Here is a 25,960-nt window from a genome sequence, read left to right as displayed (position 1 = left end):
ATGTGTTAAACCTTCCGTGAAATACCATTGGCTTGGCAGACACCCTTTTGGGTAACTGAACCTGACATCTTTTAAGGCGCTCATGGTACACGATCGCGACCGGAACAATCTAGTCCGGATTAAAGACAAGTTTACACAGCAGATCACTGTAAATTAGGTTCTGCACACAACTCGTTTTCATAAAATAAAGGTTTTGTATTAAGTTTGGCCACTCTTAAATAATTTTAGAAAAAGTTTCGAATACTGAATTATAGACGTGTAGAATATTATTAAAGTGGTCTATCATTTCTCACATCGGCTAATATTTAACTGACGTGAAAATCTTAGCCTTTGACCGAGAAGAGAACTTTATTGAGTTTAAGAAAACTAGCTTAACTTAAAATTAAGATTTATATAACAACTGAGTTAATAAAATTTTGCTATGAGAATTTGAGTGATGATAAAAAAGCGGATTAAAGTGTAATGGATAATTAAATATTTTCATTGAATATGTATAAGCAGCAATATAAAAACTTAATGGTAGTACACTAAACACAAGCATACAAAAGAAAAGCATTCCCATCGCGATCATTCCAACATTAACATTACTTTAACAAAGCCTTTTCTACTTACCTACCTGACACCTAGTCCATAATTTGGAAAATTCAATTATAAGAATAACTGAACATCAGACATAGTATTTTGACAACTTTGAGATGTCCACGCAGGCCACATTATGGGCAGCAGCTTAAAAAGAGGCGTGCACAATACACGACTGGAAAATACGTGTCTACGTTTTTTCCAAAACGTTGATAACGCGGAAGGAATCCCTCTGATAATCTAAGACTTATGATTAAAAATTGACGGCTTTAATATCTATCTATATCTATTCGTTGATTCGCTTCTATATAAAGTCAGAACGATGAATTATTGTCATTCAGTTAGACAACGGTAAAAATGCGTTTCCTAACATTATTGGTTTTCTGCTTCGCGGCTGCATCAGGTAAGAAGAAGAGACTAAAATTTACTGTAATACACACTGGCTGCAAGGTCTCCTCGGCAATGCTTGGAAAAAAATATTTTATAAAACTTTGTCAAAAATGGTCAATGGTGTAGCAAGGAACTGCCCAGATATAATATTTCACTTCTCGTGACCCAAAGGCTGGCTTTTACCTCGCTCAGAGCATTGCCATTCAACGTGGCAATGCTGCCAGTCTTTTGGGCACACTCCCAGCCGGCAGGAATTTTTTCATGCCTTGATTTAATTATTGTTTATGTTTTTTTTTGTATATAGCAAATGATTTTACTGTAAATATTTAATTCTGTAAAACGTAATAATATTTTAAATATAATTTTAACTACTATTTCACTAAACTTAAATTTGTTTTCAGCTTTACCTTCCAATCGCAACAGGATTGTTGGAGGATCCATAGTGAACATATCGTCGTACCCCTCGCTCGTTGCGCTCCTTTTTACTCCTGACTTGATTAACTTCAGGCAAAATTGTGGTGGTATCATTCTAAACAACAGAGCTATTCTTACCGCTGCCCACTGCACCGTGTAAGTTATATCTTAATAATTATGAGTATGACACTGTGCAACACCAGCTAATGCATTGTCAAATTTATCATTATCAAGTTAATTGAAAATGTTTATTGTACCATCTTATCTTTATATATAAAAATGAATTGCTGTTCGTTAGTCTCGCTAAAACTCAAAAACGGCTTAACCGATCTGGCTCATTTTAGTCTTGAAATATTCGTCGCAGTCCAGGGAAGCTTTAAGCGGTTTTAAAATATGGAAAAATTCAAAAAAATAAATATTATAGATCAATTGTTAGGCGGTACGATGTTCGCCGGGACAGCTAGTTTTACATAAAAAAAAAGATATATTATTATGTTATAGCAAGGTCCATAAGAAAGCGAAGCCTCTAAAGGTTAGAATTAAAGCTTCTATTATAATAATTTTTTGTGCAGGGGTTATCAACCTAACAGATGGCGGGTCCGCGTGGGCTCATCTTTGGCAAATAGCGGTGGCATAGTGCACAATACTGCCGCCATCATTAACCACCCTAACTACGGACAGGGAGGACATCCGATCAACAACGACATTGCAGTTCTGCGCCTTAGTACAAACATTGTTTTCAACAACAATGCTCGCGCTGGTTCTATTGCTGGCTCCAATTATATTGTTCCTGACAATTCTGTCGTTTGGACTGCTGGATGGGGGTATACGTCTGTAAGTTAATATTGTTTCATTCGTAAAGAAATGTTACCCAAATTTAATTTAAATAACTTAGATCAGATTTTTATAAACAGACTTCATATTATAGCATAGCTAATTTATAGCATTTTCAGACGATCTGCACATAAAACTGCAGTAAGATCATAATAGACTATAAACATTCAGTATAATTCTTGCACTTTTCCTTATACTTTACTGTATTTTAGTCCGGCGGTTCACCATCTGAGCAGCTTCGTCATGTTCAAGTTTGGACTGTAAATCAGTCCATTTGCAACGCTCGTTACGGTGGCATCACCGACAGTATGCTTTGCGCCGGCTGGCTTGATGTCGGCGGTCGCGACTCATGCCAGAGCGACTCTGGTGGACCACTGTACCACAATGGTGTAGTAGTTGGCGTCGTCTCCTTCGGATACGGATGTGGTGATCCAATATTCCCGGGGGTGTACGCTCGTGTCTCAAGATTTACTTCTTGGATTCAGTCAAACGCCTAAAGCTTTAACGAAAGATTAGAAATAAATAAAATTGAGTCAACCATATTGTGTTTTGTTTTTATTTCTGAGAGAGTACCGAAAAGTATCCTAACCGGTTTGATTCCAAGACTGTTGTCCTCTGAACTATAAAAGGTATGAGAGGTTCTTTTTCAAATCAGAGTAAAAACTTAATATCTTAAAGACAAGTTAAAGTGAGAGCGCTACCTTATAAAAATAATATTACTTATATTAGAAACTATTAATACAAAAAGCGCAAGTTATCATCAAACATCAATTTAGTGCAATTTTGGGTATCTTCTTTATCCTTAATAAGTTAACCTGTGTTAGGTTTCGCATCCGAAGGGTGGTAACGGAACCCTATTACTGATGTTTTGCTGTCCATTTGTCTAACAAACTGTAATAACTAAACATCTACATCTTACTTATACTTGAACTAGGATGATGTCACAACCAGTTTCAAGTAATCAAAATGCTGGTGTCATCGATTAATCATATTTGTAAAACACAATTAACACCGGTGTATTCCCAAAAATCAAACAAAAAGCCGTAATGACTACTATTTCTAAGGCTGGAGAGGTCGTGTTACAAACTATAGGCGTATTTCTGTGCTGATAACAGTATCTAAACTCCTTGAAACAATACGCAATAATTGCTCCACGATGAGTTTTAAGAAATTCCAGATTCTTTCAGAAAGTCTGGCTGGATTTAGGTAAGCGATATCGACAGAAGGCTACTGCGCCACTAAAGTGAGCTACAGCGGCTTCCGTCTAGCAATTCAGACAACAGTTACAAGTACCATGATGTATTTCTAGATATATTCAAAGCGTTTAATATGCTCTGTTCCCATACTAAAAGCAAAGTTGGAACTCATAGGAATTCATGGTATACCTTTGAATATTTTCAAATACTATCTGAATCATTACGACCTGACCGTACCCGCATTGCGTGAATTGATGTTGTGATGAGTGAACAGGAAAAGCTTGACTGCGGCGTTCTACAGGGGAGCATTCTTGGATCAATACTTTTCTGTTCTGTCTCTGAAATTCAAAACTTAATAATATTAACTTATCGCATTATTTCAGCGGAAACCAAGGTAGAGACCGCAAATAATTTAAGTAAAATAATACCAGGGATATCTTTTAATCTTTTGACCCTAAATGTAAAAAAAAACTAAATTTGAACACTTTCATCTTCAGAACTCGCTACCAACTCCGGTAGAAACCTTAAAATTATATGTCCATAACTGTAGTAATCCCATCATAAACTGCTCTTATCTTGCATTAATGATGTCGAAAGTAATAAGACTTTCGATATCTCGGGACTTTAATAGCTGACTAACCAGCAATGCACATTGCTCTGTGTCAGTCAATTATAAGCGTTGACGTTGGGTGGGACATGCAATAGAAAACATAAATTGTAAATATAGAGAGAGCGCAAAGATTTCTTCTCAAGATAATTTATTTAAGTCATGACATTATTCTACTACAGAAATATAAACAGAGTGTCAGCCGTCAGATAAAAATGGCCTACGTGTTATACCGAGGGATCAGTTACCTTCATATGGAATTTCATCGAAAGAAGTTCAACTGTTTGAGCGTAAAGAGCTAAAAATGGCAACAGTTATCACTGAACGTACATTATAACTACGTAGGTGACGTACCTCCGCCTTGAAACGAATAACAAATTTCAAATGCATAAAATATTAGGTTATGCCACAAGGCCAAAATTTAAATGTGTTTGAATTTAGGAATCAATATACTATGACTACTAAAATTTGAAATAAATTAAATTTTTTATCGTAGTTACGGTTGACTATTTTGACTATAAAGGCATAAACATAGCATAATACAGAAATACAAAAACCGTGACGAGCTTTGTATAGGACAGTTTAAGATATATTATCCTTTTCCATCATAAATAACATTATGTGTGAATTTAACGGTTATCTAAGCGCATGCCGGAAACACTTATCGTCATACTTTCGTGAATTCTCACAATATGTTTATGTTTAATTTTTCCCTATGTACATATTATTGTAAAGTTTTATATAAATCCGTATTGCAGTTTTAGAGCGAAACAGTTAAGTCACCCATACATCCATCCATACAAACTCCCGTTTCGTTTATTTTTTGCGTATAAGAATAAATGAACATATCAGGCATACTAAATTTTCATGAGATGTCTACGGGGACAATGTTATGGGCAGTAGCTAGACGATCTGAAGAAAAGGAGTGCACATTACACGATTGGGAAATACGTGTCTACGTTTTTCCCAAAACGTTGATAACAGCGGAAGGAATCCCTCTGTTAATCAAAGACTTAAGATTAAAATATCTATCTATATCTATTTGTCGATTTAGTACTATATAAACTCAGAACGATGAATGATTTTCATTCAGTTAGACAACGGAAAAAATGCGTTTGCTAGCATTATTGGTTTTTTGCTGTGCGGCAGTATCAGGTAAGTAGCAGTGACAAAAATTTACTGTAATGCACACTAGCTGCAAAAAATATATATTTAAAAACTTTATCAACAATGTGTTCTTTATGAATGGTCTGGCAAAAAACTGCCCAGAAATAATATTTGACTAAACATTCGTTTGTTTTCAGCTGTACCTTCTGATCGAAACAGGATTGTTGGAGGATCAACTGTTAACATATCGTCATACCCCTCGCTCGCTGCTCTACTTTTTACTCCCGACTGGATCAACTTCAGGCATAATTGTGGTGGTATTATTCTGAATAACAGAGCTATTCTTACTGCTGCCCACTGCACCGTGTAAGTTTTATTTAAATAATCATGCGTACTCCTATTTAAGCTTGTGCAATTAAAATACCTTAAATTACATTGTAATAAATCTTTTTTTTATAAATTACAGATATCAGTTTTTTATCCATTAGTTATATTGGTTGTGGCCACGGTCAAAAGGGAATGAAACTCTTTTCAATAAATAGAGAATGGCAAGTAATTTGATTATTCTACTTTTTGGGCAGGGGTTCACCACCTGGGAGATGGCGGGTTCGCGTGGGCTCATCTTTGGCAAATAGCGGTGGTGTAGTGCACAATACTGCCGCCATCATTAACCATCCTAACTACGGACAGGGAGGACATCCGATCAACAACGACATTGCAGTTCTGCGCCTTAGTACAAACATTGCTTTCAACAACAATGCTCGCGCTGGTTCTATTGCTGGCTCCAATTATATTGTTCCTGACAATTCTGTCGTATGGACTGCTGGATGGGGACATACTTCTGTAAGTTAACATTATAATAGACTTTAAACAATTGGTTATAATTCTTGCATCTTTCCTAATATTTTACTGTATTTCAGTCTGGCGGTTCACCGTCTGAGCAGCTTCGTCACGTTCAGGTTTGGACTGTAAATCAGTCCGTTTGCAACGCTCGTTACGGTGGCATCACCGACAGTATGCTTTGCGCCGGCTGGCTTGATGTCGGCGGCCGCGACTCATGCCAAAACGACTCTGGTGGACCACTGTACCACAATGGTGTAGTAGTTGGCGTCGTCTCCTTTGGATACGGATGTGGTGATCCAACATTCCCGGGCGTGTACGCTCGTGTCTCAAGATTTACTTCCTGGATTCAGTCAAATGCCTAAAATTTTTATGGAACGTTTGTCGACATTGAGTAAAATTAAGTCAACCAAATTGTGTTTCGGTTTTATTTCTGAGAGAGCACCAAAAAGTATCCAAACCTATATGATGTAAAGACTTTTTTACTCTGAAATATGAATAAGCTATGTTGAGAGATTACATAGAGCTTTTCTTGACATCTGAGTAAAAACTTAATCTTATTTTCATTAAAGACAACTTCAAGTGAGAGCCCTTCCTTAAATAATAAATAATACGAAAAGCGAAGGTCACTTGGGACAACATCCCAGTTCATGTAATTGGTGTGATCCACTAATACTTGTTCTGAGTCTGGGTGTTGTTGTGCTCCTTATTTGTATGTTTGTGAAACCCCCAGCAACACAAGGGTTATAATCCTTACTGCTTACTGCGGGATTCGCTATTCGAAAAAACTATATGAAAAATCTAGACTGTAGTTATTCACACTGTCATAAAAAATTAGGCAATGCGTATTTTTGCGTATAACATTATAATATATGTCTTGGCACCCGATGTGTTGTAATGTGCGCGACCTTTTGCACACTATATTTTGTTGTTTTGATCATTATTAGCTGATTCATTTGTTGATACAGTTAGTCATCAATCATGGATTGCCAAATGATGGATTGCATTTTTATTAATGTTCTGGACATTAAATAGATAATTATCCTTACTTATATTATAAATGTAAAAGTGTGGATGTTTGGATGTCTGTTAATCAATCACGCAAAAACGGCTGAACGGATTTGGATGAAATTTGGAACGCATATAGCCATTGACATAGAAAAGAACATAGGCTACCATTTATCCCGGTTTTGTAAAAGCTATAAGATCACTAAGGGGATGTATTTCCATGGAAACGGAGACCACAGAACGCTGTAAACTGAAGTCGACGCAGACGGAGTCGCGGGCAACAACTAGTTCTATATATATAAAAGAAAGCCGTGTTGGTTATATTACCAACTGGTCTAAAATGGCAGAAGGATTTTAATGAAACTCTCTAGAGTCTGAAAAACTACTTTTAAGGAAATGAGTGGCTTAAATATTGCAATTTGCTTTGGTAGTTTTAAGTTCAAATTTCCTAAAGGCTATCTTTTTGAATCAATAACAATCGTGCTCAAATTTCAACCAAGCAACATTTTTGTTTAATCATTACTTACCGAGAATAATACAGTTTGAAGAATATCAAGAAGAAATTGTTGTTAGCCCAGAAAGTAGGTTTATTGCTTTATTAAAGTTAAACTATAATAGTAGGGAAATTGAAACGCTGCATATGAGTTCTGTTTTATAGCGTCCAGGACCTTATCGAAGGCACTCTGACCCTAGTAAGAATATTTAGCAGTCGTACCCAAAGAGGGTAAAACGAAGGCAAAATCAATATGAAAGTTACAAGTTAATGATATTAATTAGATGTTCAAAACCAAGCTAATGAAGTCGCAGTCACACGTTTTCTGTGTTACAATCATAATTTATTTGACAGTGATTCCAAAAGTTGCTAATTGCGACGCAATTACCAAAAATCTTAGCCGTATTTTATTTGCTGCTTAATTACTATCGACACGGGTGTCGTCGCGGTCATTAGTCAGTACCTCTTAAGTGAAAATTAGGTAATTTTACGGAAACCTAAGTGTGCACACTTAGGGTTCTGTAGAAATATCCTAAAGATTATTATCGGCTTGATAATAAATAAGGTTTACTAATGATAAGAATTAAACATAGTTTCAGGATTTCCCTTAAGAATTCCAGCATAAAGATGACTAAGCCTTAAAGTCATAATGTGTATGTAATAAATGTTTCAAATACTGCTTTCATAATATTAAACTAACCTATACTAACTTTGCATTATGCCAAAAAAATCTGTATTTGACTAAATCTAATAATATTAATCTGTATAGGCCTTCAGACACATATGGAAAAAATATTGAATTCGTATTTTCATTATATCTTATTATTAAAAAGTAAGGAAGATAAGAACCACTTAAGTTTGGTTATTCAACTATCTAGCTATCAGAGGCCATGAGACAGCCTGGTGAAAGGCGGAGGTACATACTGACGGACAAACAGAAAAACAGCGAAGCCTCAGTAAAATGTGACCCTTTGGGTGCGAAACCCCAAAAGAGATAACTGTCTGAAAAAAGCTGCTTATCAAAAAATGAGGCTTAAAATGTTAATCGAGATCAATATCTCAATCAATTTGACGGACATTTTTCTATATAAACATGACAAAATAATCGATTTCATTCAGTTTAAAGAAAGTAAAAATGCGCGTCATAGCATTATTGGCTCTCTGCTTTGCAGCTGCATCAGGTAAGCCCAAGAAAAAATATCCCTTCTATGTTTTATTAAGTAGCAGTTGTATGCTGTTTAAGGCAACCCGCAAATTTCCTTGAGTTGGATAGAAATGACATTTTATTATCTACGAAACAAAAAAGAAAAATGTAACTGATTTTTGGGGTAAAATTTTATTTACATTAAACAGTTTAAAAATGTTGTCCAATCAATCAATTTAGACTTACGGATCCACAACTGGGATGTCATTACTAAAACTTATTTTATTTTCAGCTGTGCCTCCAAATAGGATTGTTGGAGGATCAACAGTCAACATATCGTCGTATCCTTCGCTCGTTGCCCTACTTCGAACTCACGACTGGAGTAACTTTAGACAAAATTGTGGTGGTATTATTCTGAATAACAGAGCTATTCTTACTGCTGCCCACTGCACTGTGTAAGTAATATATCTAAAAAGTTATGAAGACGTCGATTTACGACGCTTGGCAACACCAGCTAATGCATTATCAAATTTAATTTCATTTAATGAAAGTTTTTTTTTTAATCTATGAGGAGTCATTCATTTTGTGGCATAATATAATGTTACAGCAACGTAGCAAAGGAAACTATCCTTTTTATCTCTTAATATTGTTTTTTGACTTCTTGTGCAGAGGTGATCAAGCTAACAGATGGCGGGTTCGTGTGGGTTCATCTTTGGCAAATAGTGGTGGCGTAGTGCACAACGCTGCCACCATCATTAACCACCCTAACTACGGACAGGGAGGACACATATTCAACAACGACATTGCAGTTATGCGCCTTAGTACAAACATTGCTTTCAACAACAATGCTCGGGCCGGTTCCATTGCTGGCTCCAATTATAATGTTCCTGACAATGCTGTCGTTTGGACTACTGGATGGGGTCGTACTTCTGTAAGTAAAAATTGTGTGTCAGCTTAACTATGTTGTCGCAATACATAAAAACTAAATTTCAACATAATCTAAAGAAGACATGATGATGTGAAGAAGTTACTATACTTGATTTTCGTATTTCAGTCCGGCGGTTCATTTTCGGAGCAGCTTCGTCACGTTCAGGTTTGGACTGTAAATCAGTCCGTTTGCAACAGTCGTTACGGTGGCATCACCGCCAATATGCTTTGCGCCGGCTGGCTTGATGTCGGCGGCCGCGACTCATGCCAAAACGACTCTGGTGGACCACTGTACCACAATGGTGTAGTAGTCGGCGTCGTCTCCTTTGGAATCGGATGTGGAGATCCAAGATACCCCGGAGTGTACGCTCGTGTCTCGAGATTTACTTCTTGGATTCAGTCAAACGCTTAAAATTTTGTTTTTAGAATTATTTACGTTTTGCTAAAATTATCGCAGACATTCAATAAATTTCCATCAACCATGTGATGAAGTTTGTTTTCACCTCTATCACCTATACCCTGCCTACGTATTCTATCATGTTTTAATAGAAAACTTCCGATTTCTGCGCTTTGAAACCTTTTCTGAGCTGAAAAAACATTTTCTCCATTTGTTAATTATAAAAGTGAGTTGGACCTGATACTATAGCTTAAATAGTAGACTTCCAAATTAGTTAAAGCTACCCATGAAAAAAAAAATTCGATGTCCGTACGATGTCTTCCATCTACATTTTGATAATGACCATAATGATAATCTTGGAATACATACATATTATACTTAAGTACAATATTGATATTTTTTTTATCAAATTAGAATTATTTATGACTGGAAATCCTTGGTAAACGCATCGGGTTTACCCAAATTTGTTTTCGATATATTTGTGTTAGTTATCTGATAAATTATTATGCTTATCTTTCATTGATATAATTAAGCAATGCTGCTCAAGCTACCTAATATTTGGAAGTATCTTTGGGAATACCATTTTTCTAGAATAGGATTTTCCCCGAATTGGTCTTCACCAACTTATAAGCTTAAAAGCAACTATGTTAAGCGAAATTCCGAATATGAGTTATGCATATTCGCTTAATTTACCCTTTTATACATATTGATTGAAATAAAGACTGCAAGATTCTAGAGAAAAAAAATACTTTTACGGTAACAATGTGAACCAGTGCTACCACTTAATAGACAACAATACACAAAAATAAATTAAACATGAAGTTAGATTCAATGTGCTAAGATAAGGTATAAAAACTGTTGGTATAAATATATATACTAGCTGACCCAGCAAACGTTGTTTTGCCGAATAAATTATATCTAGTTGGATGTATTTTTTGATGCTACATTATAAAAAAGTAAAAACAAAAAATTTCGTCTAATAAATAAAATATTAATTTTAGTGTGGGCAACCCTTGTCACTTAGGGGTATGAAAAATAGATGTTGTTCTATTCACAGACCTACCCAATACGTATACAAAATTTTATGAAAATCGGTCGAACCGTTTCGGAGGAGTACGGTAACTAACATCGTGACACGGGAATTTTATATATTAGAAGAGATAATGAATAATAGATTTTTGATTTTTTCATACTTGTACCATTAGTAAATGTACGGTTACAGGCAAATAATAATAATATATTATTATAATTGCTTATCGTTAATAATGATGAAATAATTAAGGTCATATTTACAAATATCCTTCGTATATCTAAATATGACATTTCTGATTAACGATCTTAGATGAAATACACGCTGCGGCTACATTGGCCAACTAAGTGATTTGCGACTGGAAGAGCGAAACGAGTTAAATATGGCATGGCTACGCTGTAAGAAAAAATCCAGCGATAATTGGCAACATCGAAAAGCGATATCATATGACCATATCGTAGAAACAAACACCGGCGGAAAAAATGGATGAGTAAGGAATATGGTACTAAAACGAATAAAAAATAATTCCGAACATTCTACAAATACTTCTCGCTGCAGCTTCTACTATTTCCAGCTAGTACTAGATGTCATATTAAAAATAGGCAAAAATTAAATAAAAAATAAACAGACACCAGGGATCTTTGGATACGGATGGATTTTACACAAATCATGTACGATGAGCGATCGTAAAAAAATAATTTAAACGCGTGGCCACAACGTGGATGATCTTGTAAACTTACGCGTGATTGGTGACAATCACCAATGGATACGTGTGAACGTATCCACTAAAGAGCGCTCTTCCCTTGATTATATTTCGAACTTCACGCAACATAAATTCGTTATTGAAAAGTAGCTACATCCACATATAATTAGTAGTTTTTCTGAATTCGTCGCGCACTTAGGAAAATTGCTGAAAAAATCGCTTAAATTTAGCTCATAGAATTTGACGTAGCCGGTACGGTTGTTACTATTACTACTACTAGATTTATTTACATTTCGGATTTATTTATTATTTGCTTTCTCTCATGTGTCGTTGATCGCGTTGCTGGCTAGCATAGCCGCAGCCTAATTACATTAGCCAGTAAAAATCGTTATCTGTGTAGTGATAAAGGTACAGTGTAGTATAACAATCAGTATATATATTCAGCAATCGGATTCAGACCTACGTTTTGAGCGGACAAAATGCACGTCTGTATTTTAATAGCATTAGCCTTTGCGGCTGTTACAGGTAACTTTAATGATTAGATTTTAATATTGTAGGAGAATTGATCTGTGAGCAATGATTTTAAAATGTTCTTTATTAATTTTAGCCGTGCCGACCAATCCCCAAAGGATTATAGGTGGCTCGTTAACAACTATTCAGGCATATCCATCCATGGCCGCTCTGCTTTACACACCTGATTGGAACAATTTCTTCCAATCCTGTGGTGGCACCATCATAAACAACAGATCTATTTTGACAGCTGCTCACTGCGTCCAGTAAGTTAATATTAGGTGAAATTCAACCTACTCGACCTATCGACTGTTTTGGAAAAATCCATTTGGCTTTTACTTCGATCAACTGCATCTTAACGAGATAAACTTTTTTTTGACAGTGGTGATGCAGTTGGCAAATGGCGTGCTCGCGTGGGATCCAGTTTCGCGAGTAGTGGTGGTGTTGTTCATAACACAGCTAGTATCATCATTCACCCGAACTTCAATAATAGCACCAGAAACAGTGACATTGCCATCTTGAGGGTCACTCCCACATTCACATTTAGCAATGCCATCCAGCCCGCGTTAGTAGCTGGCCCCAACTATAACATTGTTGATTGGAATGTTGTCTGGGCCGCGGGTTGGGGTAGAATTTCAGTAAGTGCCTACAAATTGTATCTCACACAAGTTGCCCCATTATTGAAAAAAACAAATCGATAAAATGGATAAAGTCGTTCTAAGTAAAATGCAAATAAGATAATTCTTATAGGGAAAAACCTTTTGCGTATCTCTACCAACCACAACCACTTCTCTTTTTAATACATATATTTTATTTCCAGCCAAGTGGTCCTCAATCTGAGCAGCTTCGACACGTTCAATTTTGGGTTGTGAACCAGGCTGCCTGCAGTGCCCGATATGGTTTCATCGGTATGTCTGTCACCGCTAACATGGTGTGTACTGGCTTGCTTGATATTGGCGGTCGCGACACATGCGCTGGTGACTCCGGCGGTCCTATCTACCACAATAATGTTGTCGTCGGTGTCTGCTCATTCGGTATTCAATGCGGTTCCGCCGAGTTCCCCGGTGTCAATACACGAGTCTCCAGCTTCAGTAACTGGGTCCAAAGCAATGCATAATGTTAAAAGAAGGATAAATGATTTCGAACTTATACTCTTTTTTCATTTAATTTTCCAAGCACTACTATATTTTTAGAACCAGAAATATTGTTATAAGTTTAGAAACAGCACACACCATTTTTTTCATAAATACGACCTCCGTATTCTAAAAATTCATTAATTTGTTTCGGGAGATTTCATAAACATTTAAGTCTTATACACAACGACACCCTTAGACTCAGGACATGCATTCTGACTCTCACACATATTCTTAGCCTACGCGGTTAAGCGGTCAAAACCATGACATATCGCAAGCAGTGATTTTGGTAGTAAAATTGATCGATACCAATGATCAAAATTTCGAAATCTCTTTGAGGTTTTATCCGGTTAGAGTCCGGCACATCCTATTGCCTTTCCCAGGGCGAAGGAAGTCCATGATAATTTTACCAGATCACAGAACATGTTAAGACAGGAAATAGCGAGATTAAATATTCTGGCTTGCACGCTTATTCCACGCGCCATTGAAACTATTATCAGACGATAAATGTTTATCTTCAATCTAAGAGTAAATTAATTAATTATTACATACACCTTGCGTTTATCGCTTGTGCTATGTAACGAGGAGTAATGAGTCTACCATAATTAGTACATGTTTATTAAGATGCAATGCAGACAGAGCTTCTGTTTAAATCGAATCATGAATTGCCGCCAAAATTCGCATTTGGAGTAAAAAGCAGGAATGAAAAGAGACCAAGAGCCTAAAATCTGATTGTACCCTGGCACTACGTGACGAACCTTTTGTCCAAATTGTTTGTCCTCGTGCGTATACTTATGTAAATGCTACTACCATGCCACTTCCACATAAGTACAGGATTCGATAAAGATTTAGTAACATATTAGCATGAGTATTTAGTCAGGAGTCATAGTAATGAGGTGGTCCCGCCTGAACTACGGTTCTGGGCGACGGCACGGGGATGTCGGTCATCCGATCATAGGACTCACGGCGTTATCCAGTTTACTGGATAAAAAATGGTAAGAAAGTTTTTTTAAATTGGAGTCATTTAACCAGTGCCAATAATCATCGCAAGTTGTCGAAGCCAGCCGCTTAACATGCATTCTAAAGCACTAAAGCTTTTCGGTATGTTTAAAATGGTAATTTATCTAAGGGAAAACCACAGAGAGCGTGACTTAGCCACGAGCCCCTTATCTAATTACTTTGAAGTTGATTAACTATCTACAAATGTATTAAATACCCTAAAATAATAAGAACTAGAATTTTACTATATTCATGTCACGCCTTATTGAAAATAGAGCTAGGTATTTGTAGATTGTAAAACAAAGAAGATACGAAACTTGCTTGTTGTGTAGGTATTTAAATAATTCTAACTGATACTGTGTATACCCTATTCGGGAAGGTACAAAACAATACAAACTTTAGATACTTTAAAATGGCTGTAGTTTTAAGGTAACGGGTATGCTTTTGTATTAGCACTCCTTCTCTGTCGATCACGTTTTAGAAGATAAGGAAGGTTTAGCGGATCAGAATAATCGTCGTAAAATTCACTCTCAGTATTGGCAAGATTCTAGTTTTAAGATTTAGCAATTTCACTTTGGGCATCTAAATCAAATAAGATTTTTTCAGATCATTCTCGAGTAGTTCAGTAATTAGTGGTATGAATGAGTAAAAATGCTGTTAAAAAAAAGATGCAAATAATTAATAAACTTTTCTTTTCCCGCCAATCAAAGAATCTGGGCCTGATAAGAAATACGATTAGTATGTGAATAATTATCCTAAAGAATATCTAGATACGAAGTCATTTAATCTTTATTGATAATAGTATCCTAATCATTAATGGTTGATGTATATATAGAATCGCCTAAAAACAAACAACACCATTACTTTGTAAGCAACCCAAAATGAAAGTGTTCGTACTGTTAGCTGTCTGCTGTGCGGCTGTTGCAGGTACGTTTGTTTAAATGATAGATATATTTGAATTTTATTAATAAAGATTCTATGGAACTTCCTAAAATATTTTAAAGATGTATTTTTGTCTCGTCTCGATTCCGAAACTAGTCAAACCAAAAAATATGCATGAGTTTGATGTTTCACTCATGCATATTGAAATTTTTGGTTTCGCTAACCGGGAAAAAAAGGTTTAAAAAGTTGAGCTAATCGATTTTTTAAAATTTTAATACAAAGTGAGGTTAGTGTCTTGAAAAGACTCTCAAGTAAAAAAATGATGTAACTGTGTTCGAACAGTCAAATATTTACATTTTAAACCCTAACATTCGTTTAAACTATAAAATAATCATTATTAATAGACGAAATCACAATCTTAATCAAAATACATTATTAATTGCGTCATATATTTCTCATATCTTCAGTATCTTCATTAAATACTGTATTGATTTACAACATAATCTGAGAATTACTCATCAAAGTCCAAATTAATGTATTCATAACAAATTTTGTACGATAAAGTTTTACGATTTTGTGCTTTATGTTAATTAGTTTACGATTGATAGTTTGTTAACCTGTAATCTTTGTATTATAGCCCTTCCCGCCGAAAGGATTGCCGGTGGAGCTGCCGTGCCAATTGAGAGCCACCCTAGTGCCGTCGCTCTTCTTTACACACAAAACTGGTTCAACTACTTGCAATCATGCGGAGGAGTCATTATCAACAGCAGATCTGTCCTCACCGGTGGTGTTTGTGCCAAGTAAGTCCTCTCTCCCAACCGTTATTACGTGTTCATTACGTGGGTCAGTTTTGTTTATTCACTCGGACTATAGAGCTAACTATGTTAACATTTGTTATAAACCGCGTCTTAATTCATCAGGTATCTTAATTCTACGTCTCCGTTAACGCGAGTCATTACATTCGTTATACGATCACAAATCTTTAAAAAACCCCTAATTTTATAAAGCTTATTATTTATGTTCATTAATATTTACTATGTATTTCAAGTATTGAAAATTGAGAGATCACATATTTTTTTTGTTTGAATCTTTTATTATAAATATGGTTATTTTTCAGGAACGATCCCGCCAACAGATGGCGCGCCCGCATCGGTTCAACTTTCCCCAACCACGGCGGTGAAATCTACTTATTCCAAACTATAATCGTCCACCCGGAGTTCGATCTGGACTCTCTAATCAATGACGTTGCCATTATGCGTACCAACAATCCCATTGCCTTCAGTAACGTAGCTAGTGCGGCTGCTATTGCTGGCACCAACTATAACCTTGGTGACAACACACTTCTCACGGCTGTTGGCTGGGGTCAGACTATGGTAAGAGTCAATTAATATTTAATATTTAACTATTATTATATTTAACTAGAACATTTAGTATTTTAGTTGTCGTCGTAATCACGCATTCTTTATCACTTACACGTCATCAATCACGCGTATATGAATTTGTAATGCGTCTATATTTTGTCACAATACCCAGCATACCTGAAACTGATTTTGTTTTTCCAGTTTGGGGGTTCTGAGCAACTGCGTCGCGTGGAAGTCCAAATCATCAACCACTCGATCTGCGCTTCTCGTTACATAACCCACACCGGTATTACCGTCACCAACGACATGTTCTGCTCTGGCTGGTTGGACCAGGGTTGGCGCGACACCTGCAGAGGAGATGAGGGAGGCCCCCTTTACCACAACAACGTTGTGTACGGAATTTTCTCCTTCAACAACGGATGCGGCTCAGCCTTCTTCCCTAGTGTCAACACTCGTGTACCCGCTTTCAGCTCATGGATCCAGGCTAACGCATAATATTAAGACTATTTAATTTTAAAATAAACGACTGAGCTAATAATCTTGTATTTTTACTTATGATGTTAATTATTGTTGGCTGATAATGGCCTGCAACGAGCAAGATTATTTCAATTCCAGGTTCCTTCACCGTTTGTCAGTGGTTTCACAAAATAGTTGAGAAAGTACATTAAGTATGTCTTCGAAAACGTGACATACCTATCGGTATGTCACGTTTTCCAATACCGAAAAGTTAGTTTCATTCAATCGGATATTGAATCCGACATGATCTAACTAGAAACATTCAGTGAGGTTTGATTATGTAGTATCTAGCTTGGTCTTCAGAAAATAATTCATTACTTAACTCATTTCTAAAAATTTGAAAAACTTAACAAACTACCGCTGAATTGATGTGAATCTTCTCGGATACCATTTCTTATTAAAACAAGTTCAATCCTTAAAAAAAAATATTTAGGTTTTTTTTCAATTTTGCGCAATTGAGATTATAACTAAGTCGGGTTTTTCCACGTTAGTCATACGTCGTTTTTGTATTATTATTTGTTACATAAAAATGGATGGATTACAATATATTCAATTAATCTTTTAAGAAAATTGATAACGAATACGTAGGTAGGTAAATAAAGAAACACAATAATTAATTGCCGCATATTTTCTTACTTCAATAAAATTATCTATTACATTTCGGTTGCGGTAACTGTTATCTGGCTAATAAGAAGGTATAGACACAATGGTGACTAGCAAATGAATTATTATTATCAAAAAAATATTCATTATTTATTCCCTCATCAATTGTAAATACCTCGATTTCGAAGTTTGAAGGATGGACGTAGTGTGCTGAATATACCATTTTATAGCACTACAAGATGATAATATAGAATTATAGATACTTTAATCCAGTCTCAAGCACAAGTTTTATTTTTTTTGTTTTTTTTTTCATTCTCCATTCCTCAGTGATAGAGAAAAAGGTTTAAGTTGTAGAGCGTAAATTATAACCAACACTCAACTCAAATTTCTTAGTGGCGCCCATTATGATTAAAAAACGTAGGTGTTTTTTAACAATGTGGGTATCTAACCAAAACCGGTACGAAACCAATTTAATAATCTAAAGGTATAACGTACCGCTTAATTTATTGTTTATTATCTTATATAAATTTTAAAGTTCAGGATTTTTGACGATTAATTTGGATTCAATTCGATCGATTGATTAGATTTTAATTCATTGTTTAATTGCAGACAAACAAGTAATTTTTTTCTGTAAAACTTTATTTGTTCCCTTGCCAAAACTGTGAAGATTTTTTTCTTGACGCTGGTTTTTTTGCGTATGCTTGCGGCTGGGGTAACTTTAACACATCCTTGGCATGTATCAAGAAATCACACTACATTCGCTAAAAAGCTTCAATCTATATTTGGTCGAATATAAAAATGAAAGGTATCTAGACACGCGGTAGCGCGTCGGAGCCAAGTCCATGTAACAGATGGCGAGCAGGACCATGTCTAATATTACACGAACCATTTAGAGCCAGAGCTTTTGACAACCTCATAACTCCAAAACTATTTCACATAAACACAACAAACATTATATGATAGCCTTCGCAAGTTAAGAACCTGTTACTTTTTGACTGTAACTAAAATTGGTCTTGATGGTAGAAACTAGCTATCGAACGTAATAATTCGTATATAAAAACTAGCTAAGTCAGACCCTAGGCTATAGTATATATCCTACGTTCTTAGAAGAAATGATATTTTAAGTTATTATAAATGAACTTTGGGACTGACCATTGATCTTGGCAAATTTAGATCTCACTTCTTTTGTCACATTTATAATATAGGTTTTTGAAGAGATGTATAACCACTAAAATATTGTTTTATTATTTGTTCGTACGTAATTGAGGTAATCAGAATGCACCTTTACAATTTAAATTGATTTAACTTATCTTTTTTTGTAGATAACGGGAGGTTAAAGTACCTAAAATTAGAAATTATCAAAAAACACGGGATATAAAGGCATCATTCAAAAAGTTGATCAAACATTTTGTTTCGGTGGAGTGATCAAAATGAGATCCATCGTACTTTTCGGACTATTCATTGTAGCTGTCACAGGTATGTGCTTTGTTCTAAAACATTAATGACTTGATAAAAAGTTAAGGAAAAAATACCGATACAGATTATAAAAGTTTGCTGAAAAATTAAATCTTACCCTTTAAAATCGTTATCATAAAAACACTTTCTAATATTTTAGCTGCACCAGAGAATGTTGAGAGGATTGCTGGTGGTTCTGCTACCAACATTCAAACATATCCTAGTATCGCATCACTCTTGTACACTTGGAACTGGAGCTCATACTTGAACGCTTGCGGTGGAATTATTCTCAACAATAGATCTATCCTAACAGCTGCTCAATGCCCTCGGTAAATATTATAAATAGGATTAACTAAGAATATCTTAAATTTAAGAATCGTAACAGTGCGCTTTTTATCCAAGATCCCATCTACACATTTGTTACAAAATAGATAAGACCAAACATGGTTTATGAAGTTCGCAAATATTTATTCTAATATTATCAAGAAAAGTCTAACTTTAAAAACTGCCACTAATGGCTTCATGTCATTTCATTTTACAGGAATGACCCAGCTAACAGATGGCGTGTGCGTGTTGGCTCGAGCAATGCTAACACTGGCGGTACAGTCCATCTCCTCAGCTCCATGATCGTGCACCCCAACTTCGATCTAGATTCTTTGGTCAACGACATCGCTATTATGCGTACTTCCAACTCCATATCCTACAACAATGCTGTCCGCCCGGCTAGCATTGCTGGCTCCAACTATAACATTGCTGACAATACGGGTCTGACCGCCGCTGGCTGGGGACACAATTTGGTAAATAATAGTTTACTTCACATTGTTCAATCACATAGAACCTAATTAAGGCGTATGTAAACCTTAATTCATCGTTTTTTTTATATTTTTGTGACAAAAAAGGACAATAAGACTAGTCGAAACGATCAACGAGATAATGATCGACATACAACCATATATCAGCGCCAGCATCTTTGATAGTCACGATATGTTTATTTTCAGTTCGGCCAACCCTCCGAGCAGCTCCGCCACGTCCACTACCAGGCCATCAATCAGGCAACGTGTAGGAACCGTTACGCTGCCCGCGGTATCTCCATCACCGACAACATGTTCTGCACTGGTATCCTCAACGTTGGAGGTCGCGACACCTGCAGAGGCGACTACGGCGGCCCCGTCTACCACAACAACGTTGTCGTCGGTGTCATCTCCTTCACAGTGGAATGTGGTTCAGCTCACTTCCCTAGTGTCAACTCACGCGTCTCTCGTTACACATCTTGGATCCAAAACAATGCTTAATAAAGAAATGTTACGTAATGTAATTTTATGACTTTATTTCATTTTTACCCATACAGTCTCATTTTACAGTTCAGCAATAAATGTAAGGCGTAGTTCAGAAAAAAATAATCGCTTTGAATTTAATAAACTAGAAAGATGAGGAAAACAATACTTTTTGATATCATCTAGCCCTAAGATGCAATTATGGAAACAGCCCTGGTCCTATACCTAATAGATTTAAATAGTATATAATTAGATATCGTCAGAAAAAGTATAGCACTTGTCATAATATGTCAACTTTTTACCAAAAATGTTGAGTTTAGCAGACTAGATGCAACTAAAGATCAGTGTTTTACAGGAGAACAGCTAATCTGCCCTCTTCAACCCTGTTAACTGAGCAACATGACGGTACCCCATAGCAAGTCAGGTAGTCAGACTTTCTAGTTCTTAACTGCCAGTGACGATTGCCAAAAATACGTAAATAATAGCCGGAACCCACAATTTAACGTGCCCGCCGAAACACGGATGGGAACTCTACCTTTTCCTACACTCTAAAATATACGTAAAAGATAAATTGACATAATATATAAGATGCCAGCCACCAGCTTTAATGATGTTTTTGCATACACATAGTGAAAGCGTCTCAAAAATAGACCTTACTTGCATAATACGTATTCATCCCGCCTAAGATAGACAGACAGAGACTTAAAATAGAGGCATGAGCGCCGCCGCGTTGGCCGCTTTCAGTTAGCATGCAGGGGAAGCGGGCTCTGTATGTGCTATTGGTATATTTTGCAGGCCGATATATCGAATCGCACAACAACTCCGAGTGCCACTACGTAACAACTCCACTTTGGATTTAATGTAAAATTAAAGCCCATTAGTTATGTGGAGCTGACTCAGATACGCAAGAGCAACAATCCTGCTTGGAGTGTCATGTCCGTTAAATTTGAATCCAGAGATCATAATATTTGAATGAGTGTGTACTCTAAATGGTCTGTCAGAGACCTAACTATTTTAAACGCTGCATAGTGATGGTGGCACAAATATAAAACTTTGTTTTTTTTTTAAATTTCTAAAATCACCGTAATCCATTACTAGTAGCAGATTATAGGTACAATCATCGATACTTAACTATTTAAAATGTAATAGATAAACATAAATAAAAATGCTAATGCCTTAAGTAGTAAAATATTTTTTTCATCATCGTTAATAAAATCATTGCCATCGAAGCATTAGACTTTAAAATCCGAGGACATTGCCTAAATCCGCAGCGTAACTTCTTATGATCATAATCATATATGACGTGATTTGGTATGAATTGCAAAAATGTTTAATCGTCTCAAGATTAATCTATTAATATGCTTTTAATTGCTGCACAATTACGTAATTAAGTACAGTAATTTGGGTTAAATAATAACTTTCTCAATTTATTTGGCTTAATTTATGTGGGAATTACCGCTTTTCTTTGAATAGGTACGTTTTTCGATTATATACTCGTATGATGTCTATCCCGTATTAGAGCAGTGACTAAACTGGGCTTTTAAAACCCAACTGTCATTGTGGAAGAAATACGGTTCACTATAATAGACATGATGACAATTTTTCAGAAACTGTTCTATAATATTTGGAAATATATATTATTTTTGGTTCATAAACTTAAAATTTGCGCCAAAACGCGTCAAGGTGTCATGGCGTCGCTTGCTTACGTCACTTTAGAGTACAAGGAACATTCGGTATATGTAAACATTATCTAATTCATATTTAATTTGGACATTTTACTAGTTTTTACATTAAAAAGATGACTTCGACAGCATATAGATGGTGTTCCGTCCCTCTCTGTACTAATACGTCCATAAAAACTCCTGAGAAGTTATTTGTTTTCGTTTCTTTCGATAAGAAATTAAGAAATAAGTGGCTTGAACTTGCAAGACGTGATTCGGAAGGAATATTACCCACTACACAGCTTTATTTTTGTGAAGATCACTTTGATGTAAATATTTCCTTTTTTATTTTGTAGAATTTTGTTGCTAAATTCATTATAAGCTAATTTTATGGGAATAAGTAAACATTGATATACAAACTTTTTGGAGGTAATATTGAATATTATACTGAAATAGTTACAATAGCTATGCCTTCAACGGATTATTTTTATGGTTTAAATAATTAATTAACTGTTTAATACACAATACTTACATGGAAGTTTTAACATTTCTAAATTCTGCTGAACAGAAGTCTTTGTTTGATGCCAGAAACGTTCCTAGCATTATCAAGTCGATTCTAGGTTAATTTGCGCTGGGAGCCTTTGTAAATCCTTGTTCCATGACTCAATTTAGCGTAATCAATTTACACAAATGAAACTGAAGTTAATAAAAAAATAAATAACGGCGTAATTAATTAAAAAAGCGAGCGAGTGTGTATTATCTTAAGTAATTCAAATGTAAAAAAAGAGAAAGAACTCTAACGTGACGTCATGCGCTCTGATTGACGTTCAACATTTCATGGCGGGTTGCCTTATTTAGCGATTTTATTTTATCGATTCTTATATTCATCTTGCTTTTAATTATGAAAAGAATCAGAGTTTTAGAATTAGGAATTTTGTAATAATATACACACAAATTATTTCAATGAAATTTACTTGTTGTCATCATGCCAATTTGCGTAGCTGTATCGGTCTTCCACAAAGGCTACTGTCCTAAGATACCACACTAAAGCCACGGTTTTTGATCCTTAAATACGACTAAAATGAATTAGACGACTATTCAAATTAATCCAACTACTATCTACTTCTAGCAATCAATCAATATTTCGAATCAACATTATTTCATAATATAAAGCCTATTTACGCAAGAAGGATTTATTACTTACTTATGGTAATCCGATTTACATTTGAAGGGAACCTTAAATATTATCAAATCGCTAATCAATAAGACCGGGACTGATAAAAATAGTACTTTTCATTTAGCCAATTGATATAAATAAAACCACATTAGCTCATTCCTACATTTGTCAGTGAGGCGATCAAAATGCAAGTCATCGCTTTGGTCGTACTTTTGGCTGCGGCTGTTTCAGGTATAGACAATGTCATTGCTTTCTCCTTTATATTTTCGAATGCATAAATACTCAGCTAGCGTTCATTAAGTATTGGGTTAAAAATGAACCGGAATTGTATCCTTTTATATTCTCATTGCAGCCGTTCCGGCAAACCCCCAAAGGATTTTGGGAGGTTCGATCACCAGCATCGAAACCTACCCTGACATGGCCGCACTGCTTTTCACATGGAACTGGAGTCACTACAATCAAAACTGCGGAAGTGTAATCCTGAACCAAAGATCAGTCCTTACCGCTGCACATTGCCCAGGGTAAGTTTTTCCTTTCATATGATTTAGAGCCAATTTTTCAATCGTCAGATAACTTTTATCTGAGGAATAAATATGGCCGTTTGACATATTTTCTATGCAAAAGCTGTCAAAACGACAAACATATTCGTCGAATAAAATTTATATGGCGATTGAAAAATCGGGCCTTTAATGTTATTGTACACATTTGACAGTCTGCTTTTTTATGCGCTTGACAATAAAGCTTAAAAATGAATTGTTACCAATTTTTGAGCACTTATGTTTTGAAAAAGAACGTTTATAAATATTTTACTAATGTGTATTCCATATAAAGTTGCTTTTTTTCCTGTTTAGTGATGACCCACCAACAAGATGGCGTTTCCGCGTGGGTTCCACTTGGGGTAATAACGGTGGAGTCGTTCACCACGTGACGACCATTTTTGTCCACCCTAACTTCAACCGCCTCACTTTAAATTCAGACATCGCAGTTATGCGCACAGGATCTACCATTGCGTTCACTAACTCGGTTGCCCAAACATCTATTGCTGGAACGAACTACAATCTTGCAGATAATCAAAATGTCATGGTCGTTGGATGGGGAGCATTATCAGTAAGTTTGTTTTTAGATTAAATGCACTCTCCTGTCAATTTCTCATTGAAGGGAGAGTAGAAAGTTCTATACACAAATAATAACTCAAATAACAACTCAACATCGATGTTTTTTTCTAAGATGCTATTTGAGTACATTATATTTAGTGACTGACTTTTTCGATAGTTCATTAACAGCCATTTCTTTTACAGCAAGGAGGATCCATGTCGCCACAGCTGCGCCATATACAGTTACGTTCTGTCAACCAACAAGAGTGCATCAACCGTTTCTCTGACCGTAACTCAGTGATCAATGAAAACAACTTGTGTACTGCCATCCTCGACCAGGGTGGTTTAGGCCAGTGCTCCGGTGACTCCGGTGGTCCCGTCTACCACAACGGTGTTGTCGTCGGTCTGACCTCATTCGTTGTCAGTTGCGGTAACAACTTCTATCCCAGTGTCAACACTCGCGTCTCTCGCTTTACTCCTTGGGTCCTATCGGTTGCATAAATGAGATGCATATATTATTGTTAATGCGTCAATTGTATAATTTGTCAAATGAGATCTTTTATTATATTATTATTATTTATCACATTTGTTTTTATCTTATTTTCTGAACCTGAAAAGAGTGGAAGAAATAACCAGAAATAAAGTTTGAATACAAAGTTCAGTCAAATATGACTCAGATTCACGACAATAGCTAGTACTAGCTACCACATCGCTATCACATTTCATGAGATGCACTTGGTGACGGACGTATGGATAGACAGTGGAGCCTCAATAATAGGGTTCCGTTTTAGCCTTTGGGTACGGAACGGTAAAAATAACATGTTTTCCATCTAGTTAAGAAATTGGCTTGTTGAATTAACTTTGCAGCATGCTGCGTACATCATATCAAAAGTTTGTTAATACTTAAGGAAAATTGCGTTTCGTAGCATAATTAAAAGCTGATGTGTTATTAATACTTATTACATTTTTGTTAATACTTGATAACGGGTTGTCAAATATTATCCAGCTACCTGTTTTTGTTTTATCTGTTGTTTATGTGATAAGTTATAAGATATAAATGTCAATATTTTTTTACGAAATTATTAATATCTGTGGATGATAGATTCACTGAAACAATTTGGCTAATCGCAGTCCTGGACCTTTTTTCTGTACTAATGTATAATGCACCGTTTATCATACGCAAAATAAAACTCAATGTCTATGGAAATATATGTAGTGTACAAACGAACTACATTAACGAAAGGTAATCCCATGGGTCTTGGCCCTTGGTCAAAGGCTGTGATCATTTGGGTGGTATAGATCACAATCACTTTTATACAAATTATGCAGGGAGACAAAAGGCAGTCCTATTGAGGTTTCAATTACTATTTTTTTTAAACGACTCCCGCACTATGGCATTTAATCCTTATGTCGCGGGGGGTTTCAGAAACATACAATTCACATGCACAAAGACACCGAGACTTGGAACAAGCATTCGTGGACCACACAAACGCTTATCCTACGCGGGGATCGAACCCGCGACACGTCGCGCACATTGAGTTTGCTGACCTCAACCACTCGGCTATCCTACAACGATGCTACTGTTACGGCGACCGGTCGCCGTGCGTCGTGCGTGGCATCATCGTC

General features: G+C 36.0%; 8 protein-coding genes across 9 annotated transcripts in view; 7 read left to right on the top strand and 1 right to left on the bottom strand.

The window, feature by feature from the left end:
- The window catches only part of LOC113501932 (solute carrier family 12 member 6), a 390,722-nt gene that overhangs the window by 153,170 nt on the left and 211,592 nt on the right, over positions 1-25,960 (bottom strand). The gene's annotated exons all lie outside the window — the stretch shown is intronic.
- On the top strand, positions 888-2,759 carry LOC113501962 (trypsin, alkaline B-like). Its single transcript, XM_026883295.1, has 4 exons — positions 888-982; positions 1,371-1,539; positions 1,956-2,217; positions 2,430-2,759. Exons 1-4 carry the CDS (start codon positions 937-939, stop codon positions 2,712-2,714), a joined length of 762 nt encoding a protein of 253 aa, XP_026739096.1. The 5' UTR covers positions 888-936; the 3' UTR covers positions 2,715-2,759.
- Positions 5,074-6,381, top strand: LOC113501948 (trypsin, alkaline B-like). Of its 2 annotated transcripts, none has more exons than XM_026883279.1 (4): positions 5,074-5,175; positions 5,347-5,493; positions 5,709-5,970; positions 6,048-6,381. In XM_026883279.1, exons 1-4 carry the CDS (start codon positions 5,099-5,101, stop codon positions 6,330-6,332), a joined length of 771 nt encoding a protein of 256 aa, XP_026739080.1. In that variant the 5' UTR covers positions 5,074-5,098; the 3' UTR covers positions 6,333-6,381. The 2 variants fall into 2 exon arrangements, with proteins under 2 accessions (XP_026739080.1, XP_026739081.1); XM_026883280.1 differs by having other exon boundaries at positions 5,090-5,175; positions 5,325-5,493.
- Positions 8,566-10,023, top strand: LOC113501965 (trypsin, alkaline B-like). The gene is made up of 4 exons (XM_026883297.1): positions 8,566-8,649; positions 8,905-9,067; positions 9,282-9,543; positions 9,667-10,023. Exons 1-4 carry the CDS (start codon positions 8,604-8,606, stop codon positions 9,949-9,951), a joined length of 756 nt encoding a protein of 251 aa, XP_026739098.1. The 5' UTR covers positions 8,566-8,603; the 3' UTR covers positions 9,952-10,023.
- LOC113501956 (trypsin, alkaline A-like) lies at positions 12,084-13,328 on the top strand. The gene is made up of 4 exons (XM_026883289.1): positions 12,084-12,194; positions 12,277-12,445; positions 12,562-12,817; positions 13,000-13,328. The coding sequence occupies exons 1-4, from the start codon at positions 12,149-12,151 to the stop codon at positions 13,294-13,296; spliced, it is 768 nt and encodes a 255-aa protein (XP_026739090.1). The 5' UTR covers positions 12,084-12,148; the 3' UTR covers positions 13,297-13,328.
- LOC113501964 (trypsin, alkaline A-like) lies at positions 15,140-17,092 on the top strand. The gene is made up of 4 exons (XM_026883296.1): positions 15,140-15,238; positions 15,831-15,993; positions 16,311-16,566; positions 16,756-17,092. The coding sequence occupies exons 1-4, from the start codon at positions 15,193-15,195 to the stop codon at positions 17,047-17,049; spliced, it is 759 nt and encodes a 252-aa protein (XP_026739097.1). The 5' UTR covers positions 15,140-15,192; the 3' UTR covers positions 17,050-17,092.
- Positions 19,043-20,443, top strand: LOC113501958 (trypsin, alkaline B-like). The gene is made up of 4 exons (XM_026883291.1): positions 19,043-19,149; positions 19,289-19,457; positions 19,670-19,925; positions 20,127-20,443. The coding sequence occupies exons 1-4, from the start codon at positions 19,104-19,106 to the stop codon at positions 20,418-20,420; spliced, it is 765 nt and encodes a 254-aa protein (XP_026739092.1). The 5' UTR covers positions 19,043-19,103; the 3' UTR covers positions 20,421-20,443.
- Positions 23,362-24,919, top strand: LOC113501955 (trypsin, alkaline C-like). Its single transcript, XM_026883287.1, has 4 exons — positions 23,362-23,471; positions 23,593-23,761; positions 24,092-24,347; positions 24,539-24,919. Exons 1-4 carry the CDS (start codon positions 23,426-23,428, stop codon positions 24,833-24,835), a joined length of 768 nt encoding a protein of 255 aa, XP_026739088.1. The 5' UTR covers positions 23,362-23,425; the 3' UTR covers positions 24,836-24,919.

Source organism: Trichoplusia ni, chromosome 16, assembly GCF_003590095.1.
Source record: "Trichoplusia ni isolate ovarian cell line Hi5 chromosome 16, tn1, whole genome shotgun sequence".
NCBI lineage: Eukaryota > Metazoa > Arthropoda > Insecta > Lepidoptera > Noctuidae > Trichoplusia > Trichoplusia ni.
Note: the sequence above shows the minus strand (reverse complement) of the source record. Positions and strands in the feature narration are given on the sequence as shown.

Coding starts and splice junctions, on each gene's coding strand:
- LOC113501956 (XM_026883289.1), top strand. CDS start 12,149: ATGCACGTCTGTATTTTAATAGCATTAGCCTTTGCGGCTGTTACAG. Junction 12,446..12,561: donor ACAGCTGCTCACTGCGTCCA/GTAAGTTAATAT, acceptor TTTTTTTGACAG/TGGTGATGCAGTTGGCAAAT. Junction 12,818..12,999: donor CGGGTTGGGGTAGAATTTCA/GTAAGTGCCTAC, acceptor TTTTATTTCCAG/CCAAGTGGTCCTCAATCTGA.
- LOC113501962 (XM_026883295.1), top strand. CDS start 937: ATGCGTTTCCTAACATTATTGGTTTTCTGCTTCGCGGCTGCATCAG. Junction 983..1,370: donor CTGCTTCGCGGCTGCATCAG/GTAAGAAGAAGA, acceptor ATTTGTTTTCAG/CTTTACCTTCCAATCGCAAC. Junction 1,540..1,955: donor ACCGCTGCCCACTGCACCGT/GTAAGTTATATC, acceptor TTTTTTGTGCAG/GGGTTATCAACCTAACAGAT.
- LOC113501965 (XM_026883297.1), top strand. CDS start 8,604: ATGCGCGTCATAGCATTATTGGCTCTCTGCTTTGCAGCTGCATCAG. Junction 9,068..9,281: donor ACTGCTGCCCACTGCACTGT/GTAAGTAATATA, acceptor CTTCTTGTGCAG/AGGTGATCAAGCTAACAGAT. Junction 9,544..9,666: donor CTGGATGGGGTCGTACTTCT/GTAAGTAAAAAT, acceptor TTCGTATTTCAG/TCCGGCGGTTCATTTTCGGA.
- LOC113501948 (XM_026883279.1), top strand. CDS start 5,099: ATGATTTTCATTCAGTTAGACAACGGAAAAAATGCGTTTGCTAGCATT. Junction 5,494..5,708: donor ACTGCTGCCCACTGCACCGT/GTAAGTTTTATT, acceptor CTTTTTGGGCAG/GGGTTCACCACCTGGGAGAT. Junction 5,971..6,047: donor CTGGATGGGGACATACTTCT/GTAAGTTAACAT, acceptor ACTGTATTTCAG/TCTGGCGGTTCACCGTCTGA.
- LOC113501955 (XM_026883287.1), top strand. CDS start 23,426: ATGCAAGTCATCGCTTTGGTCGTACTTTTGGCTGCGGCTGTTTCAG. Junction 23,472..23,592: donor TTTGGCTGCGGCTGTTTCAG/GTATAGACAATG, acceptor TTCTCATTGCAG/CCGTTCCGGCAAACCCCCAA. Junction 24,348..24,538: donor TTGGATGGGGAGCATTATCA/GTAAGTTTGTTT, acceptor TTTCTTTTACAG/CAAGGAGGATCCATGTCGCC.
- LOC113501958 (XM_026883291.1), top strand. CDS start 19,104: ATGAGATCCATCGTACTTTTCGGACTATTCATTGTAGCTGTCACAG. Junction 19,150..19,288: donor ATTCATTGTAGCTGTCACAG/GTATGTGCTTTG, acceptor CTAATATTTTAG/CTGCACCAGAGAATGTTGAG. Junction 19,926..20,126: donor CTGGCTGGGGACACAATTTG/GTAAATAATAGT, acceptor GTTTATTTTCAG/TTCGGCCAACCCTCCGAGCA.
- LOC113501964 (XM_026883296.1), top strand. CDS start 15,193: ATGAAAGTGTTCGTACTGTTAGCTGTCTGCTGTGCGGCTGTTGCAG. Junction 15,994..16,310: donor ACCGGTGGTGTTTGTGCCAA/GTAAGTCCTCTC, acceptor GTTATTTTTCAG/GAACGATCCCGCCAACAGAT. Junction 16,567..16,755: donor TTGGCTGGGGTCAGACTATG/GTAAGAGTCAAT, acceptor TTGTTTTTCCAG/TTTGGGGGTTCTGAGCAACT.